This window comes from Falco rusticolus, chromosome 19, assembly GCF_015220075.1.
Source record: "Falco rusticolus isolate bFalRus1 chromosome 19, bFalRus1.pri, whole genome shotgun sequence".
Taxonomy (NCBI): Eukaryota; Metazoa; Chordata; class Aves; order Falconiformes; family Falconidae; genus Falco; species Falco rusticolus.
The window spans coordinates 5,264,308-5,291,215 of NC_051205.1; the positions used below are offsets into that span (position 1 = coordinate 5,264,308).

The 26,908-nt window shown below is 52.1% G+C and overlaps 2 protein-coding genes across 2 annotated transcripts; one reads left to right on the forward strand and one right to left on the reverse strand.

Moving 5' to 3' along the window:
• Window positions 1-6,503: 6,503 nt before the first annotated feature.
• Window positions 6,504-16,451, forward strand: LOC119159157 (keratin, type II cytoskeletal cochleal). Its single transcript, XM_037411744.1, has 9 exons — window positions 6,504-6,925; window positions 7,685-7,893; window positions 10,478-10,538; window positions 11,030-11,125; window positions 11,896-12,060; window positions 12,200-12,325; window positions 13,545-13,765; window positions 14,287-14,321; window positions 15,147-16,451. Exons 1-9 carry the CDS (start codon window positions 6,530-6,532, stop codon window positions 15,332-15,334), a joined length of 1,497 nt encoding a protein of 498 aa, XP_037267641.1. The 5' UTR covers window positions 6,504-6,529; the 3' UTR covers window positions 15,335-16,451.
• A 4,827-nt stretch (window positions 16,452-21,278) lies between these two features.
• On the reverse strand, window positions 21,279-25,156 carry LOC119140204 (keratin, type II cytoskeletal cochleal-like). The gene is given in 9 exon segments (XM_037371290.1): window positions 21,279-21,518; window positions 21,580-21,601; window positions 21,903-22,123; window positions 22,521-22,646; window positions 22,787-22,951; window positions 23,203-23,298; window positions 23,562-23,622; window positions 24,140-24,348; window positions 24,842-25,156. Coding segments are annotated over 9 exon segments (1,455 nt in total).
• Window positions 25,157-26,908: the final 1,752 nt, after the last annotated feature.

A 26,908-nucleotide genomic window follows, 5' to 3' on the forward strand; every position in this document is an offset into this window, starting at 1 on the left:
CGCCTTCTTTTTGGCTTTTGGAAGCTTCCAGCTCGGTCGTATTTGGCTTAAAAGCTGGGTGCTGAAGCAGGGTGCCTTGCTGGCTGATAAATAAATGCTGAGTTTATACCTGGCTGGTGCAGCTGCAGACGGGTGGGAAGTACTGAAGCCCACTTCTCGGGAGCACGATTCTCCTTGTTTCTGCATTTCCCTTGTTTGTAATTGTAGGAAACAAAACCCTTGTCTCCCTGAGAGCTGAACTGGCCCCTCTATAAGCAGAGATAACAGTCTCAGCTTGGTGATTATAGCCAAAATAAAATACCTGTAACAAACTAATAATCTAAATTTTTTTTTGCCCTTCTCTTCTGACAGTGACTCATCTGGGAGGAGGTCACACACCTCTTTGGTTTAGCCCCTCTGCTTTTCACACAATCGTTTGTGTGCTCCCAGGTTGAGCTGTTTTGGTAGATCCCACTTAATGTGTTAAACTCCCGCAGCTGCACATGGAGAACGTCCCTGCTGCTGACATCCTCGGTGCTTGTCTGGGAGAAACCGTCGCTGGAAGCCCTGGCTGGTACAAACCACCCTCTGCAGCAGGAGGACAGTTTACACTGAATCTGATGGAGTTTTTGCAGTCCCAGGGCTTGAAGATGCAAAGGAATGTTTGCAGCCACAGGTTTGGTAACGTGTCGCCCCGTGCGTAGGGGGTGGAGGGAGGCACTGCGGGTTTTACTCCTGCCTCTCCCACGTGCTTCCTGCCTGCAGGATAGTTTATCTCTAAAACACCGCATACAGTTCTGTGTTTTTCTTTGTTGTTTTCCTTCCTTAGGAGCATTTATTGGGCAACAGGTCTGTTTGGACAGCTTTGATTTTGCAAAAGATCTTGGAATTTGTAATGGGGGTCAGAGGTTGCAGAGCATCTTTGTTCCTATGTAGTCACCAGGGTGAAGATGGTTATTTGTGTTGTGGTAGCTATTAAGAAACCCAGTCATTGTCCACAATTAACGCTGCGCCAAGGGCTGTACAAACACAGCTGAGTTAGGATGGCTGCAGTGTTGAATGCTTAGTATTTTGGGGGAAGTAAGAACTTAATCCTTCCTGGAGTCAGAGGTGGCGGATTAGCTCGTGTAAAGTGGCATTGTGCCATTGACTCTGCCCAAGCTGCATTAGATGAAACAGAATTCTGATAAGAGCATTGCTCATTGATGACTGTGCTAGATTGTTGCTCTCCTTCCTTGCTCCACTCGTTATCCCTTAACCTAGGCATGAATCAGGCCTGCAAGCTCCTGTAATAACACTGAGTACTGTTGCACTGGTTTTATTTCAGCTGCTATAAACTGGTGGTGTTCGCTTGACTGCAGTGAAATGACTTCACAGTTTCCATCTGCTCTGAATGGGACACATTAGTTTGCCATTGAGTTAATTAAAACAGGAACACAGGAAGATCATCTCAGGCCACATGCGATCTCACTGCTGCAGGCTGTAGTGAGCAGGGATGAGTTTAACTAGAGTGGACCAGTAACGGGGAGAGAGGACCAGCAGCAGCAGTTAAATGGTGCTGGTTAGGATGCAACTTCCAACTTGGGAAGGGTTAAACAGCTGATGGCTGAAGAAACGTGGCCAGAGGAAGGATCACTTTATAATTGCCCTGTATTTTGGGGTTGGCCAGCATGTATTGAGATAGATGGACTCTGATCTGACCCAGCTTGCCTGCGCCGTCGCGTGTGAGTATCCGCAGAGGTTAGATCAGATCAGCTGTTAGGAAACCGAACAGATTCAATGGGCAGGACTCAAAAGTCGCGTGTGATTTTGTGGGGACAGAACATGGATTTTCCATTCTCTCCCGAGACGTGCTGTTTCCAGAAAAACTGAGCCCAGCGTTAGCAGGGCTGGCAATTTCACCTCGGCTCTGAGAACTGTAATGTTTTAATTTGTTTGTTTGTTTGTTTATTTGTTTTCCTTAAGGCTTTAGCTGTGGGAGTGACTCTCAACTTTCATGTAAAAATTATCCATGTAATTATGGTTATACATAATTATAACTATATTTATAGTTATTCCTTCATGATTTCTTGTAATCATAAGATCTTGTAATTTGGGGGAGAGGGGAAAAAAAACAGCTTTAGGTGCATGTAAAATAGGCTGGAGGGGGGGGGAAGTCCATAGCTTGAATGCCTCCGCCATGCGTCAGGCACAGAGAGTTTTTCTGATGAGCTGGTGCCCCACCACACGCCGTGTCCCCGGGAAGGTTCCTGCAGCCCATCGGCGTGGGCTGGCTTTGCTTGTTTGTCCGGGAGCTCATGGCAACGAGCAGAGGTTCCCATTGCTGCAGCCACAGCGTGGGGTGTAAACGCTCCCTCTGTGAGCAGGGCAGGAGGCGCGTGGGGCTCCATCCGTGGGGAGCTGCTGAAAAAGGCTGGAGGTGGGGAGACACCAGCAGCAGCAATTCCTTTGGGGTCCCAAGTTGTTCTGGAGGTGCTGGCGAAGGGTTTTGTGCTATTATCTAAACGCCGTGGGGTTTAGACCGATGTTCTTTTTGGGTTCCAGCTCACAGAACAAGTACGGCCGATTCTGAGCTCCAGAAGCCGAGCTTTTTGGCAGTGGATTACACAGCCAGCAACAGGCAGCTTCCCAGGAGTGGCCAGGCAGCACGGAGCTGAGCCGAGAGCTTCCCATCCTCGGCAGAGGCAGGAGGAAAGGTGAGATGAGCTGCTGGGGGGACAGGAGCTTGCTGGAAGCCTTGTTAAATGCGGAGCTGCCTCTGCTCGGCAGCAGCTGGCAAGCTGACCCCGGCAAGCTGTGTCCAGCTATTCCTACTGCTCCCTGTGATGCCCCTTGAATGCTAAGGCTGTGCTGCTTTGCTGCAAAAAGGAGCGCAGTTCAGGTGAGACCTGAGGCCGCTGCAGCTGCAGGGCTCTAAGAGCTGGGAGCAAAATGAGGTTCCCGTGTGTAAAACTGCATGAAGTCGCAGTGCAGACAATGCCGATGTGTGTGTCAAGGGCGCTGGAGCAGAGAGGCCACGGAAGGGATTTCCAGTCCTCAGAAAAGCCACTTGTGCATGAAATACATGATGATTTCAGCCCACTCCGTTCATCCAAAGTAAGACTGGGAGGGCAGTGACTTAACGTTAATAGGGGAATCACACCAGGTTCAAGAGAGCCATTTAAGCGCTTCAGAAGTGCATTTAACTAGAAAACTAGTTAAGAAAGAAAGAAACTAAAGACACCAATTAAACAACTTCAAATGAGATGTCAGGCTCTGATTATTGTAGGAGGGTTGCTGTTGCAAGGCAATGAACCGTACCAAGGTACCAACCTTTAGAACAAATGATCCTTCAGATCAGCCAGCCGTGGCCTTTCTGGAAAAGCCGTTTTCCTGTCATCGAGATACTAGGCTGAAGAGCTGCGTCATCATGTTGAGCTTTATAGCCCAAGTGACACAGGAAGGAGGACTAAAGTCAATAAACCCTCATGATAGCTAGCCACCACATCCTAACGTGGCTCATTTGTGCATCACTTTGTTGACATAAGGCACCTGCATTCGGGACAATGAGAGAACAAGTTCCCTCTGGAGCAAGCTCTATATGTTTGCAGGAATTATTGATGAGCTAGAAAGTTTGAATGAGGCTACTTAGATCCTGAAAGGGGGGAGCTGTGGTTGCAGCATGGGGGGAACCTTCAGCACGGCAGTTTTGTGGTGGCAGGTGCTGGTGGAGGTGCCGCCGTGTTGGCGTTGCTTTGGGGTGGTGTTAGCAAGAGTTAACAGCTTGAGGATGTCATTGCAAGAGCCCCATCCGTGCCCCATCCTGCTCTTGCGAGACCCCAGTCATGAGACCACCAAAACACTGCTTGTCGGTAGGGCACTAATTAATGTGTGACTCACTGCCGAAGCCCTTCGGAGCAGTCACCGCAACCAAGGAGCGCACTGTGCAAACACAGAACCCAAGGACACTCCCTGCTCCAGACAGCTTTCCATCCAAACATTGCAATCTGAACAGACAGCAGGAGATATCCCATGGGATATCGACAGAAGATGTGGGAACAATGGGCTGACACTAATCAGCGTAGTAACATGTTCTTTACACTTTTCTGGGTAAATTTACACAATTTTGTTCGCCTGCAGAGGGTTTTCCCCTCTTCCATTAGGACGTGACCATATTTGATTACACACACACACACACACACGCTTTCTGGGCTAGAATTAAGAGCTTGCTTCATTTTCCCGAGGGTTTGTGAAGGGATTTATCGTTTGTGGCTCTTGCGTTGGCTTTGTGAGTGTTGGTGCACAGCGAGGGGCTGTTCCTGGGGGTGCAGGGACCGGGCTGGCTTCTGTGGCACCAAGCACAGCAAACAACAAGCAGTGTCACAAAGCATTCTGTTCCCTGACAGGGTGTTTAACCAGCTGATACAGTGTTGTCTTCTGTGTTACCAAACCCGAGTCCCTGGGGGTCATTAACCGGGGCTTGGAAGTATTTACCAGCCTGCGCGGTTGTGCAAGTGTGCAGCGTTGCCGTGGCATCCCAACAACACAAGCAAACTCTGCTCTTGTCATCTCTGGATTCCTGGATCCTGCTCAGACTTAACCTGACTTGAAACTGGATTTCAATGGGGAATGTTCACTTTGCAGGATGGGTGCAAGGGGTCTAAACTGGCTCTGGGACACCGAGAGCACGTAGCAGCAAGGTGAACGAGGCTTTCTTGAGTCTGCTGCACTGGCTGGGTTGCTAATGGTACAGAAAAGAAAGCTTGAATTTTGAATGGAAGACAGAGCCATGCTTACCTAAAATCAGTGGTGCTTCATGGCAGTAATTAAGATTAGAAAATGGCTTTTCATTGATCTGGGCCTTGATAGTGCAAACCAGGGTGAAGTTCGGTTCTTACCGTTGAATTAGTGTTTCTGCCGAGGCTGCTGAGAACAGCTTTGCCTTTATGACAGTTTATCTGACAGCAGGTTTGTATTTTACCCGGCTGGATTGCCTTCTGGTTCGCGTGTGATGGTGTGTAAAAAATCCCTGTCCGCTGGTACAAAGGGGTTGAGGCTGGAATGCAACCTGATGAGCTCCAGCAGCCGCGGCTTACCTCGGTGGGAGTTGTTCTTGACTCTTACATCACACATTCGGATTCAATCCCTGCCTTCGCAAGACGGCCCAGGGGAGTTGCGGGAGAGCAGCCTGCCTCTCTCTGTGAACTCACCTGCAGCTATATGTAAAGCAGCTGGAGGCTTCTGCCTTGTTGCTAGTGATGGATGGAAGGAACCCTAGCCTCTCTACATCAGGCATCAGGTCAAGCGTAGCTGGGCGTGCATAGCATGCGAGTTTGCTTTACACTGAACAGGCTATTTTTTTTTTGCTGGTAGAAGCTGAGCCGGCTTGCAGGCCAGGGAGGAATCTTGCCTCATATGCCTCTGTCTGCCTCAGTCCTCCCCTTTTCCCTTCTTCAAAAAGAGAATTTTCTTTTAGCAGCTGCAATTTCCAGCCAACTGGTGTTCCTCCCACAAAGAAGGAAGCTCATACTTTGAACAGGCTGTGGCAGGAATACGTCGCCAGCCCTGTCTTGCTGTCCTGGTGAGGGGAAAAGCCAAAGGGTGACACATTCAGGCCAGACTTTGAAATCTCATGGGGGATTTACACCTGACAGTAAACCTGTGGTAGAGAGACCTGTCCCTTTAAGGCTATTTGAAAATGCAGAAAGCCCATAAAAATAATTTTGTTACTGCCTCTTCTGCATAGGAACCTATACATTTAAGCAGAAACCTGTCGTGTTTCCTCTTGAGTGTGGACGGGCATGTTGGGTATTTCCCCATGCAGGGTGCAGCCCACCTAAACAGTCTTTGTTTTAGTGCTAACAGGAGGGAGAAAGCAAAACCACGGTGCCCGGGGATAGCTTGGCATTGCTTGTGTGCTGCCCTCCTTGCCCTGCATGGCACAGGCTCGCTGGGTGCTGCTGGCAGAGCACGGCGTGTGTGTCCAAGGCTGCAGCTGGCTTTGGTTTATATTAAACTAGGCTGGACGTGATGCTCAGGGCCCTTATCTCTTTTCTGCTGTTTTCCAGGGAGCTACCTGCTCTGCAAGAGTGAAAAATCAACGCATATTCCCCCTCTTCTCATTTCACCGTCCATTTAGGCAAGCGCAGGGGACCGGAGGAGCCTTGAGGGAGCAGGGACGGGACCTGTCCTGTCACAGTGCTCTGCCCAGGGCGCCCGGAGGAGCCCGTGGTTCACGTCCCTGGGCTGTGCCTGCGGCAGAGGCCGAGGGAAGTGCGGAACAATGCCAGGTCCGACCGCAGGAACACGGCGCCAGGTGTGTCCTGTCCCTTCGCTGGCCCTTCCCTCCTCCTCTGCTCGATCCCGCAGGTTGACAGAGGGTGGGAAGGCAGCCAGGCACACCCAGCCCTCCAGGGCAGTAAAATGATCCCTCTTTTGCCCTTGGGCCAAGCCCAGCTTTTCTAACGGATAAAAGGAGAAGCAGTCGGGAGAGCTCACTCTCCTGGTCTCCAGCCCAGCTTCCCTGAGCTTTTGAGTGGTGGGGGGTGTTGCCGACACTCACCAGGCAGCCATGTCCCGCTCTGTGAGCTTCAGCTCTCGCTCTGCCGCCATCCCAGGGATCAGCCAAGTGCGACTCAGCACCGTCTCCTCGACCCGCGGACTAGGAGGGGGTGCCAGCTTAGGCAGGGCAGGTGGCTTTGGCAGCTCCAGCCTTTACAACCTCGGCTCCAACAAGCAGATCTCCCATGTGGGTACTACCTATTACAGCGTTCCCGCTGGAACCAGCTACAGAAGCATGGGATTTGGTGGGACACTCAGCCCCACGGGCATTCAGGAGGTCACCATCAACCAGAGCCTCCTGACGCCCCTGAATCTGGAGATTGACCCCAATATCCAGCGGGTGCGCAAGGAGGAGAAGGAGCAAATCAAGACGCTCAACAACAGATTCGCCTCCTTCATTGATAAGGTGAGATGTTGGAAAGACTGATAGCTCCGTGGACATTGCCTAAAAGCAGGTCTGCCCCAAAGCTCACTTAACCCCGGGGGAAATTCATAAGCGGGGTCAGGATCAGGTCCTCAAGAGCATGGTGTGATTTGCCTGCTGCAACCCAGTAACTCTTTAATTAAAGCCCTGCATGCTTTGCTGTCAGTGAAGGGGTTTGCCCTGCTTAGGCTGGCTTTGTACCCCCTTTATTTAGCTGGCATTGCCCCCAGTGCAGGTGCAGGGTTTAAAGATCAAACCTGCACCCAAGCACAGCACCACCAAACTCGGGGAGGAGGGTAATCCTCCCGGTAGAACAGACCTTTACCTAAGTCAGGGCTCGCTGTGTTTGTTTGCACTGCCCTGTACCTCTGTGGCTTTACTCTCTTGCACTAATTAATCCTGTGTAAACTTCAGCTCTGGCATCCCCGAAATGCAAGGAATCCAGACCTGGAGTTTGAGTAATTGGCTGACTTTTGAGGTCTGTGGATAGCTTCTGTCAAGCGTCAGGCAAGCAGAATCTGCTTATCTTTAATCCATATAAAGCCTTGAAGTCATAAAGCAAGCCCCAGAGCAGCAGTTCCCCCTCATGTTTTTATCACCCTCCAGAGTTTAGGTCCTTCCTATGAGCAATCTAAATTCCTCAGATACCGGCCAGAGCTGTCCTTCCCCTGGCTGCAGACTCTGTAGTGGCAGCTCCCCCTTCCTCCTGCTTTCACAAATGACCTCCTGGTTGCTTTCCAGGTCCGCTTCCTGGAGCAGCAAAACAAAATGCTGGAGACCAAATGGACCCTCCTGCAGGACCAGAAGACCACCCGGAGTAACATTGCCCCCATGTTTGAGACCTATATCAACAACCTGCGGCGCCAGCTGGATGGGTTGTTGAACGACAAAGGGCGTTTGGAGGGCGAGCTGAAGAACATGCAGGATCTCGTGGAGGATTTCAAGACCAAGTAACGTACAATGTTCCCACCTAACAGGGTAGTTGAGCTGGCAGGTTGGTCAGGAGCTTGGCAGAGATGTCCCCAGCTTTTCTGCTAGGCAGGGAGATTTATTTTTTTTTTCCAGCCATGAGTTAGGTTGGCCAGGCCAGGGAAGCTGCCTGGATTTGTCCAGGCTGGATCGCTCGCTGTTCCTGGCACGTTCTTCCCACATGGTCTTTGGTGGCTCCATTGCTTTGGGGCCTCCTCAGGGATGGCTTTGGGTTGGATGTGCCGTTTTGGGTCTGTAGGAACCCCACGGGAGCTCAGCAGGCTGGCAGGCGGGGAGCCAGCCGCTGCTTGTTCTGTGGGTGGGTAATGGAGCAGGTGAGCTGTTATTTTTAAGCAACTTTTTCAGTCTAAATCGTGTCGCTTGGGAGGAGTCCCATGAAGAAAGTAGCCTTTGTCCCAGCCTGTGCCCAACCCAGCTGTAAAGGGGAATGCCTTTAATTAAAAAAAAAAAAAAAAAAAAAGGAAAAGAAAGAAAGAGGGAGCTGGCAAACTGGATCGAGCAGGAACTGAAAACAAACAGATCTGATAATCCCCAGGGTGTGTTTAGGGAAAGTCAATAGCCAGTGATTCCCAAGGAGGTGCATAGGAATGATGTTTCCCCCCGCCCCGCTCAGTCACTTCTACCCTGTGCCCACCCGCAGCTGCACTTTGCATCTCTGCAAGGCAGCAGCACGGGGCTGGTTTGCACCCAGAGGAACTGTAGCCCTAATTTTAGTTGCATGTCACACGACTGCAAGGTGCACAGGTGCATATTTATTCCTTCAGCTTACAGGTCCACGTAAAACCCAACCCTGTCTGTGCTAAGAGAAGGGGAGCAAGAACTGGGAGCCTGAGATGCTAGTGCAGCAGAGGGAGTGAGGCAGTAGTAACGAGCTCAGAACCTGCTTCTCCCCATTTGTACGAAGAAAATACCATCTTCTGTGTAGGATACGTAAAACATGACTAGCGCTCTGTGTGTCGGTTGTAATGTGTAATTTACACAGTAATTCTCAGTTTACATCGGGGGGTCAGGAAGGAGATTCCTACGCACGAGGCTCCAGGGGATGGGCTCAGTCCCTTACTCGGAAGCTGCGTTGATGAGGGGTGCGGTTTGCAGCAAGCAGGGGTAGGAGCAGCCTGTGTCCGCGCTGGCCGGGTGTGCTGAGGTGTGCTGAGGTGTGCCGGACTTCCCAAGGCACGTCGGGAGCCAGCGGAGAACGCTGCGTGACTTGGTAGTTCATTGATCCCTGGTGGAGCTTCCCCCAGGAAATGAGGACTTTCACAGACAATTTAAGAATAATTCAGTCTTTTTACCTGTTATTTATATATCAGATATATTTATTTACCTATATATATTTACCAGACCGTCCATTCTGCGCTGCAGGCTGTGCAGTATTACGCAGCACAATCACGTAATTCCCAGGTCATGTATTACTCTGCAATAGCAACAGATGCAGGTCATTGGTTCCAAAGGGACAGTGTCCATCTATGCCAGTGTGGGTGGGCAAGCTTCCAGCATGGAGCAGCAGGGGAGGCACACGAAGGCCGTTGGAAGTGAAGTGGCTCACACTTTGGAAGGCAAATTACAGCACCAGCCACGCAGGGACTGTGTAAATAGAGAGCAGTGTTCGAGCTTCGGCAGCAGCAGTTCTGACGCAGCCGGAGCAAGTGGTTCCTGCTCTGTTCCTGGGATGACTTTCAGGATTCGTTCAGCAGATTCTTGCTGTTGGTTTCAGCGGGTTGGCTGTGCACAGGTTGGTGGAAGGCAGGCTCTGAGGGCCAGGTTTGCAAGTGGTGCAAATCCGCAATCCTTCCGTAAAGTCAATGGAACATGATTTTTAGCTGCTGTGGGTCTGGCTCGTTCCATCTAAAGGTGAACACCTAGAGGAGGGTTGTAGCCGCTATTAGAAGTCAGTGCAGCTTTGAAGCGTAGCCACTCGGTTCAGAGTGAGGATAATTCCGTTTAACTCTTACCAGGACAATGGCATGTGATCGACACCTGCACAATATTCTCAAAAGTCTGGAATAAGGGAGCGTGCAGTGAAAGTGGCATTAGCAGGTGCTTTGATCAGCCTAGAGAAATGCGTTGAGTCTGCTTGCGTCTCTTCTGCGTTTGTATTTGTTCTCTTAAGGGGCAAGTGAAAAAGCAGAGAGCCTCAGCTGTCCGTGAGTGAGGACGAGGCACAGAAATCTTCCTAAGTGCAGTGAATTTTAAGGAATATGGCAAAGCAGGGGTGAGAAATGCTTTCCAGGTTAGTGGTCTGGCGGTGTGGGACCAGAGTAGCTTTCAGGCATCAGCTCGTCCAACCAGTACCCTGGAACTGTGGCGCACAGCTGGTACCTCTGGTGCAAAGCACACATCGTAGTTGTCCAGCAAGGCTCTGCCTGGGGCTGGCTTGCTTGGAGAGGTCACAGGCTTTGCTGGGGTGGCTCACAAAGAGAAACGGAGGGAGAGGGAAGAGAATCGGGGCAACTCTTCACTGTGATGTTTTTTTCCTTTTACCCAGGCTCTGACTTCACACCAACCCCTTTGTTGTTTTTTTTTTTTTTTTTTTCTTTCTGGCAGATACGAAGACGAAATCAACAAGCGCACGGCAGCAGAGAACGACTTTGTGGTGCTGAAGAAGGTGCGTGCCATGGGGGTTGGCTGGGACTGATCACAGATGTTTGCAGCCCGTCTCCCCCTTCTGCCCCTACACTCCCTTTGCTCCAGCTGTGCCTAGAGACCTGCAGGTGAAGAACTGCAGCTCTCATTTCTGGCCTCTCTGGAGGCACCAAAGTCTCTCTAGGGAGCTGGGCAGGAGCGCTGGATCCCAGGGGTACCAGAAGTTATGGCTCTGTTTTCCTTTGGGGTGTTTCCTAAGGGCTCCCTGGACGGTTCAAACTGACAGTGGACTTGCAAACACAGGCCCAGGGGACCCTGCAGAACATGTGGGATCCTGCACACCAGCAATATTTAGTATCAGTAGATAGTTTTAGGACGTGGTGGGTCGTTGGGCAGAGAGCAGATGGCTCAGGGAGCTTGGTGGGCTCATGGCTGCTTTTGAAGCCGTCAAAGGCTGGGTGAGCTAAGTCACCAAAGCTGTAGCATTCTCAGTGGATTATCACTCTTTTTTAGGATGTGGATGCTGCCTACATGAACAAAGTGGAGCTGGAGGCCAAGGTGGATGCGCTGACGGATGAAATTAACTTCCTGAGGTCTCTCTATGAAGCGGTAAGGTCCCTTCTGCTTCTTGCAGCTGCTGCAGTGTAGCGCCACTAGCGGGTGAAGAACAGTGAATGGTGACTGAGACCATTAATGTGCTGTTACCAGAGATGAGAGGGGTGATGGAGACATGGAGTCTTCCCTTACATAAGGAAAAAGAAGCCTGCAAGTAGAGTGTGTAACCTGTGAATAGTCACAGTGATTTCTCTGTCTGGAACATGAGATGAATTTGCTGCCAATTTAGCCAGGACATGCATTATTTTTTTGATGCTGTTAGTATGAAAACAAGGAAAACCAGTGTATTGCAGCCAGTGCTGTAGTGCTGGTGTGTGCTGTGTGAGAGAAAGAAAGGAAAGCTCCTTATCCCATACTCCTTCACCTTACCCACTGTTTGCAAGGTAAGAGATTGATTGAACAGGTCACATTGCATCCTTGGGTGAGGTGATGGAGTTTGGCCGTCTTGTTGTTGTGAAGCTGATGCTTAAGCTCCTTGGACTGGCATTTCGTGCTGTGTTCTTACCTCAGGAGTGAGGTAAACTAACCTTGCTGTCCAAACGTGGGTGGTGAGTAGCTCCATTTCTGCTGCTGTTTGTTACTTTGTGCTTTGCAAGGTTGATGGGATTCAGATGGTTTCCTACTAATTAATGATTGTTTTGACTGAATTCTTCTTATCTGCCTCCCTTCCCCTTTTCTTCTTGGATTCTCTCTTTAATTGGCTTCCGGAAAAGGGTCCCTTAAAAGTCAGTGATTAATGGTATTGTTTTTAATTCGACTGGCAGGAGCTTCGTGAGCTGCAGGCCCAGATCTCTGACACCTCCGTGGTGCTGTCTATGGACAACAGCCGAAACCTGGACCTGGACGGCATCATCGCCGAGGTCAAAGCGCAGTACGAGGAGATCGCCAACCGGAGCCGGGCAGAGGCAGAGTCCTGGTACCAGAGCAAGGTGAGTTATGGGAGAGATAAAGGCAGTGACAGCTTCTGCTTTTAGCCAGAAAAAAACATGTTTATGGGAGAGATTTCAGCCAGCTGATTGACTGCCGGCCTGACTCCATCCTTTTCTCTTGCCCTGTTTTATGTCACAGTACGAGGCGCTGCAGGTCACTGCTGGGAAACACGGAGATGACCTGCGCAACGCAAAGAACGAGATCTCAGAGATAAACCGCATGATCCAGAGGCTGGAGGGTGAAATTGAAAACGTGAAGGCCCAGGTGAGGAGCTGCCCTTCTCCTGCTGCAGAGCAGTGGATTTAGCAGCAGCAGCTGTGCCAGGGATCTGGGCGTAACACAACATGGGTAGAAACGTTTTGGGGGTGGCTGCCGTGCTCACCCCCACGGCTGAGAGTTGTGAGCCACAGGATGCTGACAGGCAGCTGCACAGCTGGTGAGAAGGAGCCCGCAGGCCACCCCGCAGCGCAGAAGGGGAGTGATGCAGAGCCGCTTCCAAAGGGCAAGGCTGCATGTGGTCCCCCTCCCAGCCACACACATTCCTTGTGCCCTCCTGCTTCTGGGAGCTTTGTCCACTCCCTTTTTGCAGAAAGGAACGCTGTGTTTGGGCGTATAAAAGAATTTTCCAGCTGTACGGGAGTTCTGTTTGCTTTCTCCCGGGGCTCTTATCGGTTTATCAAAAGGCTGGTGAAAGCCAGACCAGTGAGTGGTTGAGACCATGTTCAGGGCTGAAAACTGGCTGTGAATAACCAGGGTGCACGAAGCTGGAGATAAGCCAGTGTGATTCATGCGTTCATATTTATTTGGTTTCAGGGCAGGGAGGCTTCAACACACACTTACAAGCAAGGAGCTGACCCAGCACAGCTTTCTTGAGTAATGAGAGTATAAAGCACAGGTTCGTTGTGAGCCCTTCCTGCCAAACATGGGGCTTTTTTGGAGGTGTAGGGGCACAGCTGAGGGTGCATCGGACTGCCAGCTCAATGCGGCCCCACAGGGATGCTTTTGGGGTCAGTCTGCATTGTTTGGTAACTGCAGGGCTGCTCCAGTCCAGGCTTGCCTCGCATCAAAGCTTGCTGGAGACCAGCTGGCTCTGAACAAGCTGTGGGGCAAAACAGGAGAGGAAACCTGAGCTTGCAGTAACCCTCAGTGTTGTGCTGTTGTGTGCGGCGTGGGTGGGCTGAGAAGCTGAGGAACACCTGAAGAAAGTCTTCTGAAAATGTACCCAGTGGAGAGAAATAGGGTCTGCCTTATGGAAGAACGTATCTTGGGGTGAGATGAGCTTCCTTTGTAGGCTGATCTCCATCCAGTGCCCCCAAAAATGTGTAGGCGTGAATTCCTAGGGATGTGAGTTGAGCAGATGGCTCCAGGGCTCTGCAGATACACAGGGATGGTCTGGCCAGTAGATGTCAGGAGTCCATGGGCAGTGGTGTGCTCCATCAAGGAGGTGAGATGCCCACTGACATACCCTGCTCCGTCCTTGCAGCGTGCCAAGCTGGAGGCGGCTATTGCTGAAGCCGAGGAACGTGGCGAGTTGGCTGTCAAAGATGCCAAGGCAAAACTGGAGGAGCTGGAGGCAGCTCTGCAGAAGGCAAAGCAGGACATGGCCCGGCAGCTGCGCGAGTACCAGGAGCTGATGAACGTCAAGCTGGCCCTGGACATCGAGATCGCGACCTACAGGAAGCTGCTGGAGGGCGAGGAGAGCAGGTGGGGGCAACTGGTGGGCTTTACGTGGGGAAGGGTCCAGCCCTTTGTTCCCTTTGCTTGGGGACACTGTGGGGGCCCAATTCCAGTTTCTGCAAGGAAATGCAGAAGAAGAAACCTTGCTTTTGAAATTGAGTTTTGGTCTTGAAAATGCTTTGGCTGAAGAGGCAAATCCTGGGGAAAATTTGATACTTACGGTGAAAACAGGCAAAGAGGAGAAAAGTTGTTTTCCATCATATTCAATACTGTGGCAGAGAATTTCCGAGTGGCTCAAATCCCCACGGAATTAGGACAGAGCTTCCATGCTCTTCCAGCTCCCCCCGGGTGATAACAGAGCTTGTAAATGTAGGGCCAGAACAAAGCGCTGGATGGCACACTTATCTTGTCTGAATTATTTACAACAGCAATAATAACTCACTGCCATTGTCTCCATCCCCAGCGCCGAGGCCCTGGGGGAGCACTGAGTAATGCTGAGTCTCACCCATCCTTTTCCTTTCTGCCTTTGTGTTTTTCTTCCCTGACAGGTTGGCTGGTGATGGAGTTGGCAGCGTCAATATCTGTGAGTTGATTTTAGAATTTGTAACAGTTACACATAGGTAACGTGTGTGTTAAATACACCTATGGAAAATGCAGGTGAGGACCAGCTGGGTCGGTGTGGTGGGGCCTCGCCGCGCCCTGCCTTAGCTCCTCAGCCCAGTTAAGCCCCTTCTCAAGCAGGAGCCCCCCGAGACAGAAGCTAATCGTGTGCTCTTGGCTCCGTGGTGGACTTCAGCTCGAACTCATCTGTTAGAAATTTAACTTGGGAGAATGCTGATCTTTCTTTCCTCCTGTTTTTGGACAGAGAAAAATGTACTAATGACAAAATGCCTTGCCTAATCGGAGGTTAGCACAAAGGTGATGTTAGAGGGTGTCTTTCCAGCTTGGGAGGCACCGAGTGATCACCGTGCCTGGACACTGGGTGGGTGCTGGTGGCTCGGGGAAGCTGTCTGCAGCTCTAAACCAGTTGGCTGCACTTTTCATCCACTTCATTGCTGCCGATAGCTGGTGAGCCGCATGCCCACAGCCTCTTGGGTGCACCCAGAGATGAGCTGGGTGTGTTTATGATACGGGGTTCTCCGTGCTGCAGCTGGTCCTGAGCCAGAGCGAGTGACGGAGAAGGGGATGGATTGCTCAGCCCCCACGTGCATCTGGCTCAGCACAGGGAATAAATGCTCTGGGCCAAAACGTGAAAGGGATTAGTGTCCCAGGCCCTGTGTTTTGCGGGAGATTGTAGAGAGTTTTCATCTGGTTGCTGCAATTTAAAAAAGCCATTTTTGTGGGAGCGCCAAGCCGGGGTTGAAGTTTCCTGGTGCTCACATTTTGTTTCCTTCTCTCTGTGCCACAGCTGTGGTCAGCTCCAGCGGTGGAGGTGGCTATTCCGGTTCCAGTGGACTCCTGGGAGGAGGAATCGGAGGAGGCCTTAGCCTGGGAGCAGGCATGGGCAGCGGGGCGCTCGGCTTCTCCTCTGGGGGTGGCTCCAAATCCTACACCGTCACCACAACCTCGTCCAGCAGGAGAAGCTTCAGGAAGTAACTACAGGCGTGGAGAGCAGCGGGGTATCAGTTACGTGGGAGGAGGGAAACCTTAAAAAGAAAAGTCGTGTTGCCTTTTATAGGACAAATTGGCTGCAACATTTCTGCAGTGATGAACGAATTGGAATAAGACACATCAGAGCACCTGACCCTGCCGTCTCATGCCTAAGGCTTGATCCTGCACTGTTGAACTTGGCGGGAACCGTTCCACTGAGAGCAGGTTCAAGCCTGTAGGGTGAAATTTATCCAGTGAAGCAGGCGGGATAAAGCTTTTGTTACTTGTGTGCTTGGTACCCCCTGCTCAGGGCTGGATTTCACCCTTTGAAGGGCAAAGTAATCATGTGAGTGGCAAGCTATTCTGCATTTCTTGCTGTGGTTTTACAAAAGAGACCAGAAGATTATCTCCCTCTTAATATGGTTTGGAAGACTTTATTCCCTTAGGCTTCTCAGAGAAGGCCAACCCCTGTTAAGATTTCAGCCTGGGTTTGTTTTCTTAAAGTATACCAAGAAGTAAACAGTGAAACTGTTCTGGGCCTCTCATTTTCTTTGGAAATGGGCTCAGAAATGGAATTCAACGATTTTCCTCCAAACGAAGCTGGTTTCTCACCGAAAACAATGCAGAGAAATGTACTTGCAGGCTCTTTATAGGAAAGTAACTCATAAAGAAGCTCCCCCGCCCATTCCCTCTCCTTAAGAGAAGCCCGAAGCTTAAGGGATACAAAGCTGCTTAAAATGATAAGTAGCACATTAAAACAGGAGGTAACATTCCCCATCCTCGGGTGTCTCTGATTACCACCCTGTATTTTAAAGTGTGTCTGTGATAGTGTAGTGATACCTGGTGTCTGTACTACAGCGAGGAAAAAGCGTGTTTTGTTGATGCATCATTACAATAACCACTTGTTCCTGCCAAAATGTGTCTTCAACTTAAACATGCCAGGGAAATAGTTAGGTCGTTACTGCAGTAGGAAGAATTGTTAGATAAATAACTCCAAGAAACTGCGCAGAATTGTCGCGTCGCGTGCTCAGCCATGTCCTAGCAGTGTATCTTTGGTTGACTTTTTATGCCTTTGTGGTCTGAGAGTTTGTCATGAGGCCGCTAATAAAGTTTCCCTATTGCATGCTTCTTCGGTCCCAGCGGAGTTCCTTGTCTGTGCTGCCCAGGAAAAAATCCCAATGTCACCCACCCCTTTCCGGCTGTGTCCCCCGGAGCAGTGCCACGCTCTGCTCAGGGTCAGGGGTCAGGGTTTGCTGCCTGCAGTCTCGTTCCTGGGTGAGTGTTACCTTGCCTGCTCTGCACCGTCTGGGCAGTGGCGGGACGGGACTGGTTTTGTTCCAGCACTTTGCCTGAGCCCAGCTCCTGATCAGGGCTGAAACCAGTCCCTCTCTGAGCACCATCTCCCCTCAAGGAGAGGAGCTACGTGCTGGAGGAGACACCTCTCCTGCAGATGGCCAAAACTCGGAGAGGTGAAACTGAGCCTTCCTGTGTGGAGACGACTCATTCCTGCTCCTTTTGGGATGCTGTGGGGTAAGAAGGGCTCACCCCACGGGTGGTTTGTGCTTGCTCCCACCCCCCAGATGTGTGGCGAGCCCTCCGGGGAGCTGCTGCCGCAGAGGGCATCACCGCAGCGGGGCTGGGGCCAGGCAGAGCTTTTGTAGCCACTGAGAAAAGCTCTTCCCTCCAGGACGAGGATGGCATCCCTGAAGGATGCTTCACCTGCCGGTGTGCTACCCAGACCCCGTTCCAACGCAGCCCAGCACCTCACGGCCAAGTGAGCGTGGTGCTGAGCCTGTGGGTGGCTTTGCTACACGTGCAGCACTAACGGCCAGGAAGGGAGGAAGCCAGGCTGCCCAGCAGAGCCAGCATACCCAGCTCGCGGCTTTTATGTTGCAGCCAGAAAATCAAAATTAAAAAAAAAAAAAAAAAAAAAATCCCTTGAAGTTAGTTGGAATGAAGAGCTCAGACAGACGTTGCCCAGATGTTTTTGGTGGGGGCTGGCACTGGTTGCTGTCCTTTGCCCGGCTTTGCAGCGCTTGGTGAGGAGCTGTGGGGTGGTCTTGGCATTACAGGAGATCAGCAGCTCCGTCGCTGCCCCTCGAATTCGTGGCTCTCGGGCTTGCAGCGTGGCCTGGGCAGGAGCACGTGCCAGCTGCGTGGCTGCAGCTTTGCCGCGTCCACGGAAGGACACGGTGCGTCGTGGTGCTGGGGACAAGGGTCTACGCGCTTCGGGGGACCGCGGGAAGGAGCTTTGTGAGTCCGTGGGGATGGGGGGACTTGGTGCTTTGTGCTTTTCTTGGGGTCCAACCTTGGCTCAGCCTGGGCTGGTGCGTGGAGCTGGTTGAAATTGGATCTCTGCTTGGAGGGGCTGCTGGCGTTGCCAAGGCAAAGTGCCCTGAGCTGGTGTAAAAGCAGGCGTGTTCGGTGCCTTGTTGACTGTCATTGTCCTTGGGTTAGATTCAGGGGAAATAACAGAAGCTCTTCGCAATGGGGGAGATTTTAGCACTTCTAGAGAAGCGAGACAGCCATGACTGAGACACCGAGCTGCCGCCCGCTGCCGAGCCCCCCACCACCAACAGGCTGAGCGGCACTGAGCTGCAGGGGTGCTGCCGCCCGTCACCCATCTCTCCTTGTCACCCCTCTCTCCTCGCCGGGGCTGAGCCTCCTGGGTGCCAGACTTCGCCTCCCACTGCCTGTCTGAAGAGCCGCTGAGCTGCCTGCGCTGGTGGGCTGGGTGTCGCTGCTGGGGAGAACAGCGGCACAAGAAGAACCACGATGGCAGCACACGGGCTTCGAGGTACGGAAAGGTAGAAGCCGTAACACGGCGCAGAAGGCAGGCTATTTTGGCCTCCCTGCTTTGCAGCAGTGACTAAGAAAAATAAGCAGCATCTGAAATGTGCATAAAATCCCACCCAGGCAAAGGGTGTTGGTGTCGGTGCGGGGCCAGGAACGCGCCTGGTCTGGCTGCCGGGGACCCTGGGGCCACCTGAGGGACACTGTTCTGCTCATGCATCGGGGCAGGGTAAGGCTGGGACATCCCAGCCCTGTTTTCCCTCCCGTTATGGTTTAGCAGGTAACGGTGCACGATCGGGAGTGCATCCACCTGTGCCTTCCTCAGTACAGCTCCGTAGCTGATGCCTTCATCGCTGGAACACCCCAAAGCCCGTCGCTGTTATCACATCACTGAAATACCTGAGCAGCTCTGCCCTGGTGAGGCTGTTACAGCTGGGCAGGTCGCCCCCTGCATGGGCTTTACTCACAGGCATTCGAGATGCCCATCTGGTTGCGTTTGGGACCGTCAGTAATATATCCTCTCCCCCAGCCAGCTCCGCCAGCAAACCTTGCTGCTTCCCGAGCTCATAAAAGCAGCGATGTTCCTTCTCTCCTTCTCGTGGCACTGCTGGTTTCCACGCGGGTGTAAAGCCTGGTTCTCCCTGCCAAGGCTCAGAGCACTTCAGCTTCTGCCTCTTGCTCTCTGTAGGCTAAAGTGCACAATAATTATACCTTATTTATGTATACTTTATAAGTTTTTTATCTAATACTTTACGTAATGCTTCTTTGAGTGTTTCTGCCACCTCTGCTTGCTCCCGGCCTCTGTATTTCTCCCCACCTCGTGAGCTGTCCTGATTTTCTCTCTGGTAAGTGCCCCACTGTGTTCCTGCTGGACCATCTCTGGTGGTTCCTTCTGGGCTGCGTTGCCGGATGGGGTCCCTTTGCTCCATCCGCCTCCCGCCACGGCATTGCCGTACCCCCAGCTGCAAGCGCTGGGGTGTGAGGCTGGACGTGTGTTCCTGTGATAACTGAGGTCACTGGCAACGCGCTTCCTTCGCCCGCGGATGGCAAGAGGGTTTTACAAAGGAAGTGAGTTCTGCTCTGTTCTGTGGGGAAACTGAGGCAGAGGAGGGGTGAGCGTTTGGGTGCAACCAGGCCTGGGAAGGAAGCTGCAGACGGTGGGGAGCGTTCTTCAGTTCCCCCATGTTTAAGCTGCGTTTGCTTCAGTTTCCATCACTTTTTCAGTAACTACTAAGGCTAAAACCTCACTCCGAGGTTGGTTGAGATTTTCATCTTCTGTTTAAAAGGAATTAAACGGCACAAAACCAGTATGGGCTGGCCTGAGTCCCCAGCTCCACTGGGTAAGGTGCGGGGGAGACAACTCCAGTCCTGGGAGGGCTTCCACCTGAGATGCCTAACTAGCTTGATGGGAAGCCTAATTGGCTTGATGAGGTTATAAAGGGCAACACCCCACAGACTGGAGATGAGAAGAGGTTACTCCAGAGGGAGGTGGTGGGACTTTGTGCTCGGGGCAGCTCCAGCCTGGGAAGGGGTTCATGGCACAGGCCAGGAGCTGGGTCTGCCCTGCCCCTGGGGGTCCTGCAATGAGCTGAGCCGGGACCTGGTCAGCACCAGAGTGAGGGGAAGGACGAGGGGGTGTCACACCACCCAGAGCTGCCAGGTAAGTCGAGGCAATTGGTGACGGTTTTAAGGGGATCTAGCAATCAATGGTAGCAATGAAAAGTTTCAGTTAGCTTTATGCAAATTGCTAGAGCATCTTTGCTTAGTCAGTGCCTTCTAAATGTTTTTGTTGCATTGGTTTTCCTGGGGGAAAAAACCCGTTTGGGGCTCCACCCTGTCGTAACGAAGACATCTGACCTGGGAAGCACCCGCGTCTGGTGCCTCGCTGGCAGCCAGCTCTCATAACGGCTCAGCTTTGGGTGGAATGGGTCCTGCTCCTCGTGCGCAGGTGTGAGGGAGAAGAGGGCTGTGCCTTCAGCTCGGTGCTGCTCTGGAGAGGTTATAACCCCGCTCCCTGCGTAGCTGCTCATCTGCATGGGAATGGATGTGCTGGGGGCTGTGGGAGACCATTGGGGTGTCTGGGTTACGAAGGAAGAGCCCCCATCGGGTGTAAGGCTTGCCTGTGCCTGCTGCAGACCCCTGTAAGCTTTGGCATTTGAGATCGGGGAGCAGACACAAGAATTAACCCTCCTTTCCCCAAAGGAAGGTGGGTGTAGGTAACCGAGTTGCTATGTCAATTTATTGGAGACGCAAGACTAAAGCGAGAATAAAAGCTGCTGGCAAAATACGTGGGCATCAGAAATAAATCTCTGCTTCCCCTTTCCCTTCAAACAGGGTCGATGTACTTAACTCCAAGTTCAGCGCCCTTGATGCTGGGTGACTGGGAAGGCAACTGGTGCTGGTCTCACATGTTTCAGGTGGGGTTTGGATCCCTGGAACAAGATCGCAGAGGAGCTTTGTGCCTTAAGGCAGCGTGTCAACGGATCAACCCCTTGAACCCGCACCGGAACCCTGGTCCCCCGGCCGTCCGGTCGCGATGCCCTTTGTGGCAACGGATGAGCCAGACCATTGAAAAACCCAGATGAAAAGTTGTGGATCGGTTTCAAAACAGGTAACGCGAGTACGTCAGCCTCGGACAGCAGCAGCCCTTGAAACCCACCCCTTGGGGCAAGTAATCGATGAGATCGATGTGGCGTGCGAGGGAGCTGCGAGCTGGGCAGCTGCGGGGGGGCTCTGCTCGTGCCAGGGTGTATCTGTAGCTAAAAGGCTGAGTGATAGGACTGGGTTGGTGCAGGGTGAGAGCTGCTGGGGCAGCTGGGATGGATAAAGTGCGAATGAAAACGCTCTGAGGTGGAAGGCGCCGTCTCTCCCACTTCATTTCAATCCTTGAACCTGTAGGAGTGGGAAGATCAGGGAGCTACACCAAAGGCATCAGAGCAATGGGCACGATGAGGGGGATTTTAGCCCTTCTTGCTCCTAGATTCCCTGGCAGCAATAGCAAAACTCTCGAGCATAGAAAAGATCTCTTTGCTTTCTGTACCCCCACGTAACGGGGAACGCGCAGGCGGTGCTGGGGAGCAGGATGTGCGCTGGCTCTGGCTCGGCTGTTGCTGTGCGTGTCGCTTCGTTTCCAGCCTTGCCATTTATCTATGGCTCTTCACATGTTGGCCCTGGCTGACTTGGTCACAGATCCCTCCGTCATGTGGGAGCAACTTGTGCCCCTGCTGCTAACGCCATCACAGCAGCTCAGCGCCGTGCTGCTGGTCCAGCACGTGTTTCTGTTGGCTGATCCATGGGCACTTGCAAAGCCAGGCTCCGGGGTGTAGGGGAGACCTCCCTGCGAACCACAAGCAGCTGCAAAAGGAGAGCAGAGCTGAGTTTCAGCTTAGGGAACTCCCTGGAGAAAAGGCAGAAGGGGCGTGGGTCTGGTGGAAGGCGAATAACTTACAGATGCTGACGGGGAAGCCTTCTGCACCGAGCCTGTAGGGAGTGGGAGAAGGTTGCATGTCACCAGCCTGTCCTCAAGTGCAAAGCCCTTTAGCCTCAGAAGCGAGCCTGACCCTCCCGAGCCTGTCCCACCATTCGGAGGCAGCAGGACCAGCTGTTTGGGTGGGTTTGCACTGGTGGAGGCCCATCAGGACTGATGGGGAGAACTGATCTTGCATCAGGGCTGTGTGGCGATGTGCAGTGTGGCAGCTGCGATAGCATCGTCCAGACGTTTCTTCTTCCAACCCAGGCACCTAGAGCAGCTTGTGCAGCCCTGCTGGGGTCTGTCACCCACCTGCTCTCCTCGACCTCCAGCAGCTTCCTATAGGTGACGATTTCGATGTCCAGGGCCAGCTTGACGTTCATCAGCTCCTGGTACTCGCAGCTCTGCCGGGCCAGGTCAGCCTTGGCTTTCTGCAGAGCATCCTCCAGCTCGGCCAGTTTCTGCTTTGCATCCTTGAGGGTCATTTCCCCACGCTGCTCCGCATCGGCCACAGCAGCTTCCAGCTTGCAGCGCTACAGGGAGTGAGACACCATCAGTCTTGGCTGTTTCTTGCTGTCTTCAAGCGTAACGTGTTACCGAGAGACGGGTTTAAAGCCTGGTTGCACGTTCAGCCCAGCAGTAAGATGGAGATGCGATCCCCTGTGGCAGGGGTTTGGGGCAGCCGGAGATGCAGTTTCGGTGCCCCCCCCCCCCCCCGTGTTGCTGGCGGAGGATGGGGTGTTGTAACCGCATCTGCCTTCAGGTGCTGCATGAGTTGGGCTTTCATGCAGCCCGACCTGGAGCAGCAGAGCCAGCTCATGAACGCCCCTTGCGAGGTGCTACAGCACCATTTAATTTGGCCGTGGGAGCTTGTAGGAACAGCAATTCCCTCTGTGCCCTGCTGGAACAACCAGACCTGGCTGTGCTCACCTGGTCCTTGGCGCTTTTGACTTCTCCGTCCAGCCTCTGCACTACCCGGTTCAGCTCAGCTATCCTGGGTTTCGTCTCTCGCAGGCTGTCAGCATTTCTGCCTGCAGTGGCTCGCAGCTCCTCAAACTAAAAAAACACTCAAAAGACATCGTTGCCTATCCCCAAAACACGTGCTCTGGGTGAAATCAGAGCAAATCAGGAGAGTGGGGGGTGTTTCTCTGGATTTGAAATTGGTCCCAGATCCTCCCGCTGCCCAGTGTTCTTACCTTGCTCTCATGCCACGCCTGTGCTTCTGCCCGGCTCCTGCGGGCACCATCCTCGTACCGAGCCTTGATGTCCGCAATGATGCCATCCACATCAAGGTCTTGGCTGTGGCCCATCTGCACGACCACTGAGGAATCTGCGATCTGGGCCCGCAGCTGGTGGATTTCCTGGTGGCAACACGGAGCTGAGCTGGTCAGAGAGATACTGGTCCCACTGTGCTCCCAGTCCAGCCCCAAGCCGGGGTATCACCCGCGTTGCACCGCTTGGTCCCCCTTTGCAGTGACCATGCAGACGTGAATTGCTGATGCTCATCGTTCACCACAAGGGGTGACCACTGCCTTGCGTCCCCCCTTCCTCCCCCTCCAAAACCCAGCTGGGAAATGCAAACCACGGCTGGTGCAATGTTAAGGCTTCTTACCTCCTTGTAGAACGTTCTCAGGAATTCAACCTCTTCTTTCAGGCTTTCCACCTTGGCTTCCAGCTCTGCTTTGTTTAAGAAAAAACAGTCCGCGTCCTGGAGAGGCGGTGGGGATAGAAGAAGGAAGGTTATTGGCAAGAGCAGGCTTGGGGCTGCCCTTGGGGTGAGGGACTCTCGCTGCTGGTGCCGTGACTGCGCCAGCGCCCCGTTACGCAGCTGCTGATGATTTTAGTCCGAGCAAACCCACGCACCAGCTCCTGCTTGTACTTGTCCCGTGTGCTGCTTTGGGGAAATAAATCACTGTGTGCAGCCCAAAGACCTGAACCTGAGGAGGAGAGTTCAAACAGCCCCTTGCTCACCTTCTTCAGGGCAACAAACTCCCTCTCGGTGCTCGTCCGCTGGCTGCGCTCATCCTTGTACCTGCATGGGAAAACGGGAGATCTTTGAATTTGGTGCAATTACACCTTTGTTTGGGTTTCTTCAGGCCTTCTCTCAAGAAGTGAAACTCTTTTTTTTTTTTTTTTTTTTTTTTTTTTTCCCCTCTCCCCAAACAGTGTTTTGGGTTGCTTTGGTCTTGTTTCGTAGCCCATGGGAAAGCAAATGTGTTTTCAGGGAGGTTTCTGCATCTTTATAAATTTGCAGCAGAACTGTTTTTTCGTTTGACCTCTGCAACAGTGAATACCTGCTGAGTGTTTCTAAATGCTAATTCCTTGAATTAGGAAGGAGAGAAAGAGAACCTCAAAGAGGTACATCCTCTGTTCCCTCCATCTCTGTCAGCTGGGACCTTGTCTTGTATACTGAGATCCTGGTAGATCTCTCCATCCACCTGTTCATTCCCTGGAACCATTTACTACCATGGAAAGTTCACGGTCTGTGCCTGCTTACAAATTGTGAACATTTTGAGCCCTGCGTTCACATCTCTTGGTTTCTTACTTACGTTTTCTTGTTGGTTTCCAAACCCTGCTGTGCAGTTTTCAGGTCTGTTTCTAACTGGGCTCTGTTGCTCCCCAGTGCTTCCAGCTGCTTCTTCAAGTAACCGATATAAGCCTCCAACGTGGGCACGATGCTGTTCTTGTAGGGGTTTTGACCCTGCAGAAAGCTCCACTTGGTCTCCAGCACCTTGTTCTGCTGTTCCAGAAATCGAACCTGAATCCCAGAAAGCAAAATAGGAAATGAGATGAGGATGAAGAGCTCAGGAGAGCCAGTGTCCGTGCAACAGCAGGGAAACCTGTTGCTGCTGCTGCTACACGAGTGCAGTGTGTCCTGTTCCCGTGTGCTTCTGTTCTGGGCCACCCAGGTGGAAATGCACCAAGCAAACAAAGTGCTTCTAGAAAGGAGAGATTTGCAATACACTTGGGATGAGTGGAGAGGAATGGGAAGGGACTGGGAGGCTGATGAAACTAGTTTTAGCTTATTCCCTCCTTGTAGTGAGGCACAGAGATCGGAGCAATGGTGCCTGTACACTGAAGCTTCCCCAGTTGCTCATAACCCCCTTGGTGCTCAGCTGGCACCCTTAGGAAATTGTCCTCAATGTCTCAAATGAGTTGTCTTACACGGGTTCCGTGCCCTTTCCGCACCAGGCACCTCCCGTGGACTCCAGTGCCTGCAAACTGGGACTGGGAGGGGGTTCTTAGCTCACCTTGTCAATGAAAGAAGCAAATTTGTTGTTGAGGGCCTTGATCTGCTCTTTCTCCTGGAACTTCACCGTTTGCACGTTGGGGTCGAGCTCCAGTGTGAGCGGTTGGAGCAGTTGCTCGTTGATGGTGATGGGTGTGATGGTGCGTGGCCTGAAGACCCCACCAGCCCTGTAGCCAAAGCCAGCGCCTCCGCAGCCAAGCCCTGTGCTGGCTGCACCAAAGCCGCATCCACGTCTTCCAGCCACTGCTGTGGTCCTGGAGTGTGCCACCCCACCGAGGCTTCTGCTGCTGGAGTAACCCAAGCCACGGTAGCCCATGCCACCACCCCAGTGACACGAAGCAGCACTGAAACTGCGTCGATTCCTGGGAAAAGCTACGGAGGAAGAGCAGGAATTCCTGATGGCATGGCCAGAGCTGCTGCTGTAGGAGCAGCAAGACATGGATGCTGGTGGGAGAGGGGTTGGTGCAGGCGATGCGCTGGGAGCAGATCCCAAGTGTGTTTCCCTCTGACCACGGTGGAGCACCTTCTTCCTTTTATTTGTGTGGAAAATGGGGCGAGGCTGCGTGAAACTTCCACCAAATATTTTGTGATGCAAAGAATGTGAACTGCTTAGCATGTTGTGCTCACCAGCAGAGAACGCGGCAGTGTGTTTGTCCCATAAAGGCTTGAAGGACGCTGTTAAGGCAGAGCGGTCGTGTTTAGTTCTTGTGTAATAGCAACAAAAATGAGGGGAGTTGTGCTGGGTGATTTGCTTTCGGGAGACGTGATCAAAACTGCAGATTCCCTTTTTATAGGTTGGATGAATCGGATCTCAGACTTTGGAAATGGAAAATCCTTTTCTATCAAAGGGTGTCTTGACGTTTTGCTGGTACCTCAGCTTGCCAGTGAGAGCTTTGAAGGAGAATGTGATTCAGCCTGCTGTTTAATAAAAACTATCAGTAATAAATGTGAATTTACTGAGAATTAACGAACAAAGTCTTGCAGGCAGGTTAGTGGTAAATGACCGTGTTTTGTTGGTTCTGCCTACAAAAAGGCGACACGGTTTAACGCTGGGCGAATATCCATGGGGCCACATGTGTTTCTCAAGGTGATTTTTCTGCAGGTTGCTGATACGAGTGTTTTCCAACATGGTAATTTATCTGGGGGGAATTGCTGATCAGTTGAAATTGAAACCGATACTTGGAACCTGGTAGCTTTTTGCAGACACTTATTGGCCAAATCCTCAGAAAACCGGCGTCTCCTGTCCCACATCCCTCAGCCTGGGGTTGGGTTCCCGCCTGGTGTGGGGCAGGGCCAGGCTTGGTCCTTCGCCTCCTCCACTGGTATGCGCGTGCGGGTCCCGGGAAGGACCTGTGTGGGAGGGCAGCGTCTTTGGTAGGGGCAGGGTGGAAGATTCCAACTAATGATTTTGCTTTGTTTACTGCGTTTCTTTCCCCTTCCCTATTCAGTGGTTGGTTACAATTGCAAGCCAAAATTACCAGCTTTGCTGCTAGGATCTGGGAGCGCTGGGACGCTGCAGCTCCCGGGCTCGCAGGCGTCCTTAGGGGAACGGAGCATGAGAAGATCTGGAGTTAATCCTGCCATCGTCCTCAATCTTCACGTGTCAGACTATGTTGCACCAGACTGTAGATGTATTTTATGGTGCTCTGGTTGCATCTCTTCCACCCGCATTGTTGTTCTAGGAAACACTTTCTGCTCGGGATGAGACAACTGGTGCCAGATGTGACTGTAGAGCATTTTTGGACAGAAATCCGAGAATGGGGGGTTGCAGGAGGCTGGGCTTGCAGGGAGGTGACCCAGAAAGAGAGAGAGGTGATGGATAAGGCTGCAGGTTCTCCAATGCAACAGGGCAAAAAGGCAGTTGAATGTGTTATTGAATGGACTCCAAAAAACCTGCGATGTTTTGAGCTAGCTCAGTTAAGCCAAATAGTCCAAATCAGGCTGAGCATGAGCCCTTTTGGTGCTACTTAGTGTTTTTTTTTAACGGAAAAATCTCAATTAAAAAAAGAAAACAAGCCTTTGTTTCAGAAAAAAACCCCTTTTTGATGGGAGAATTCCTCCTTTTCCA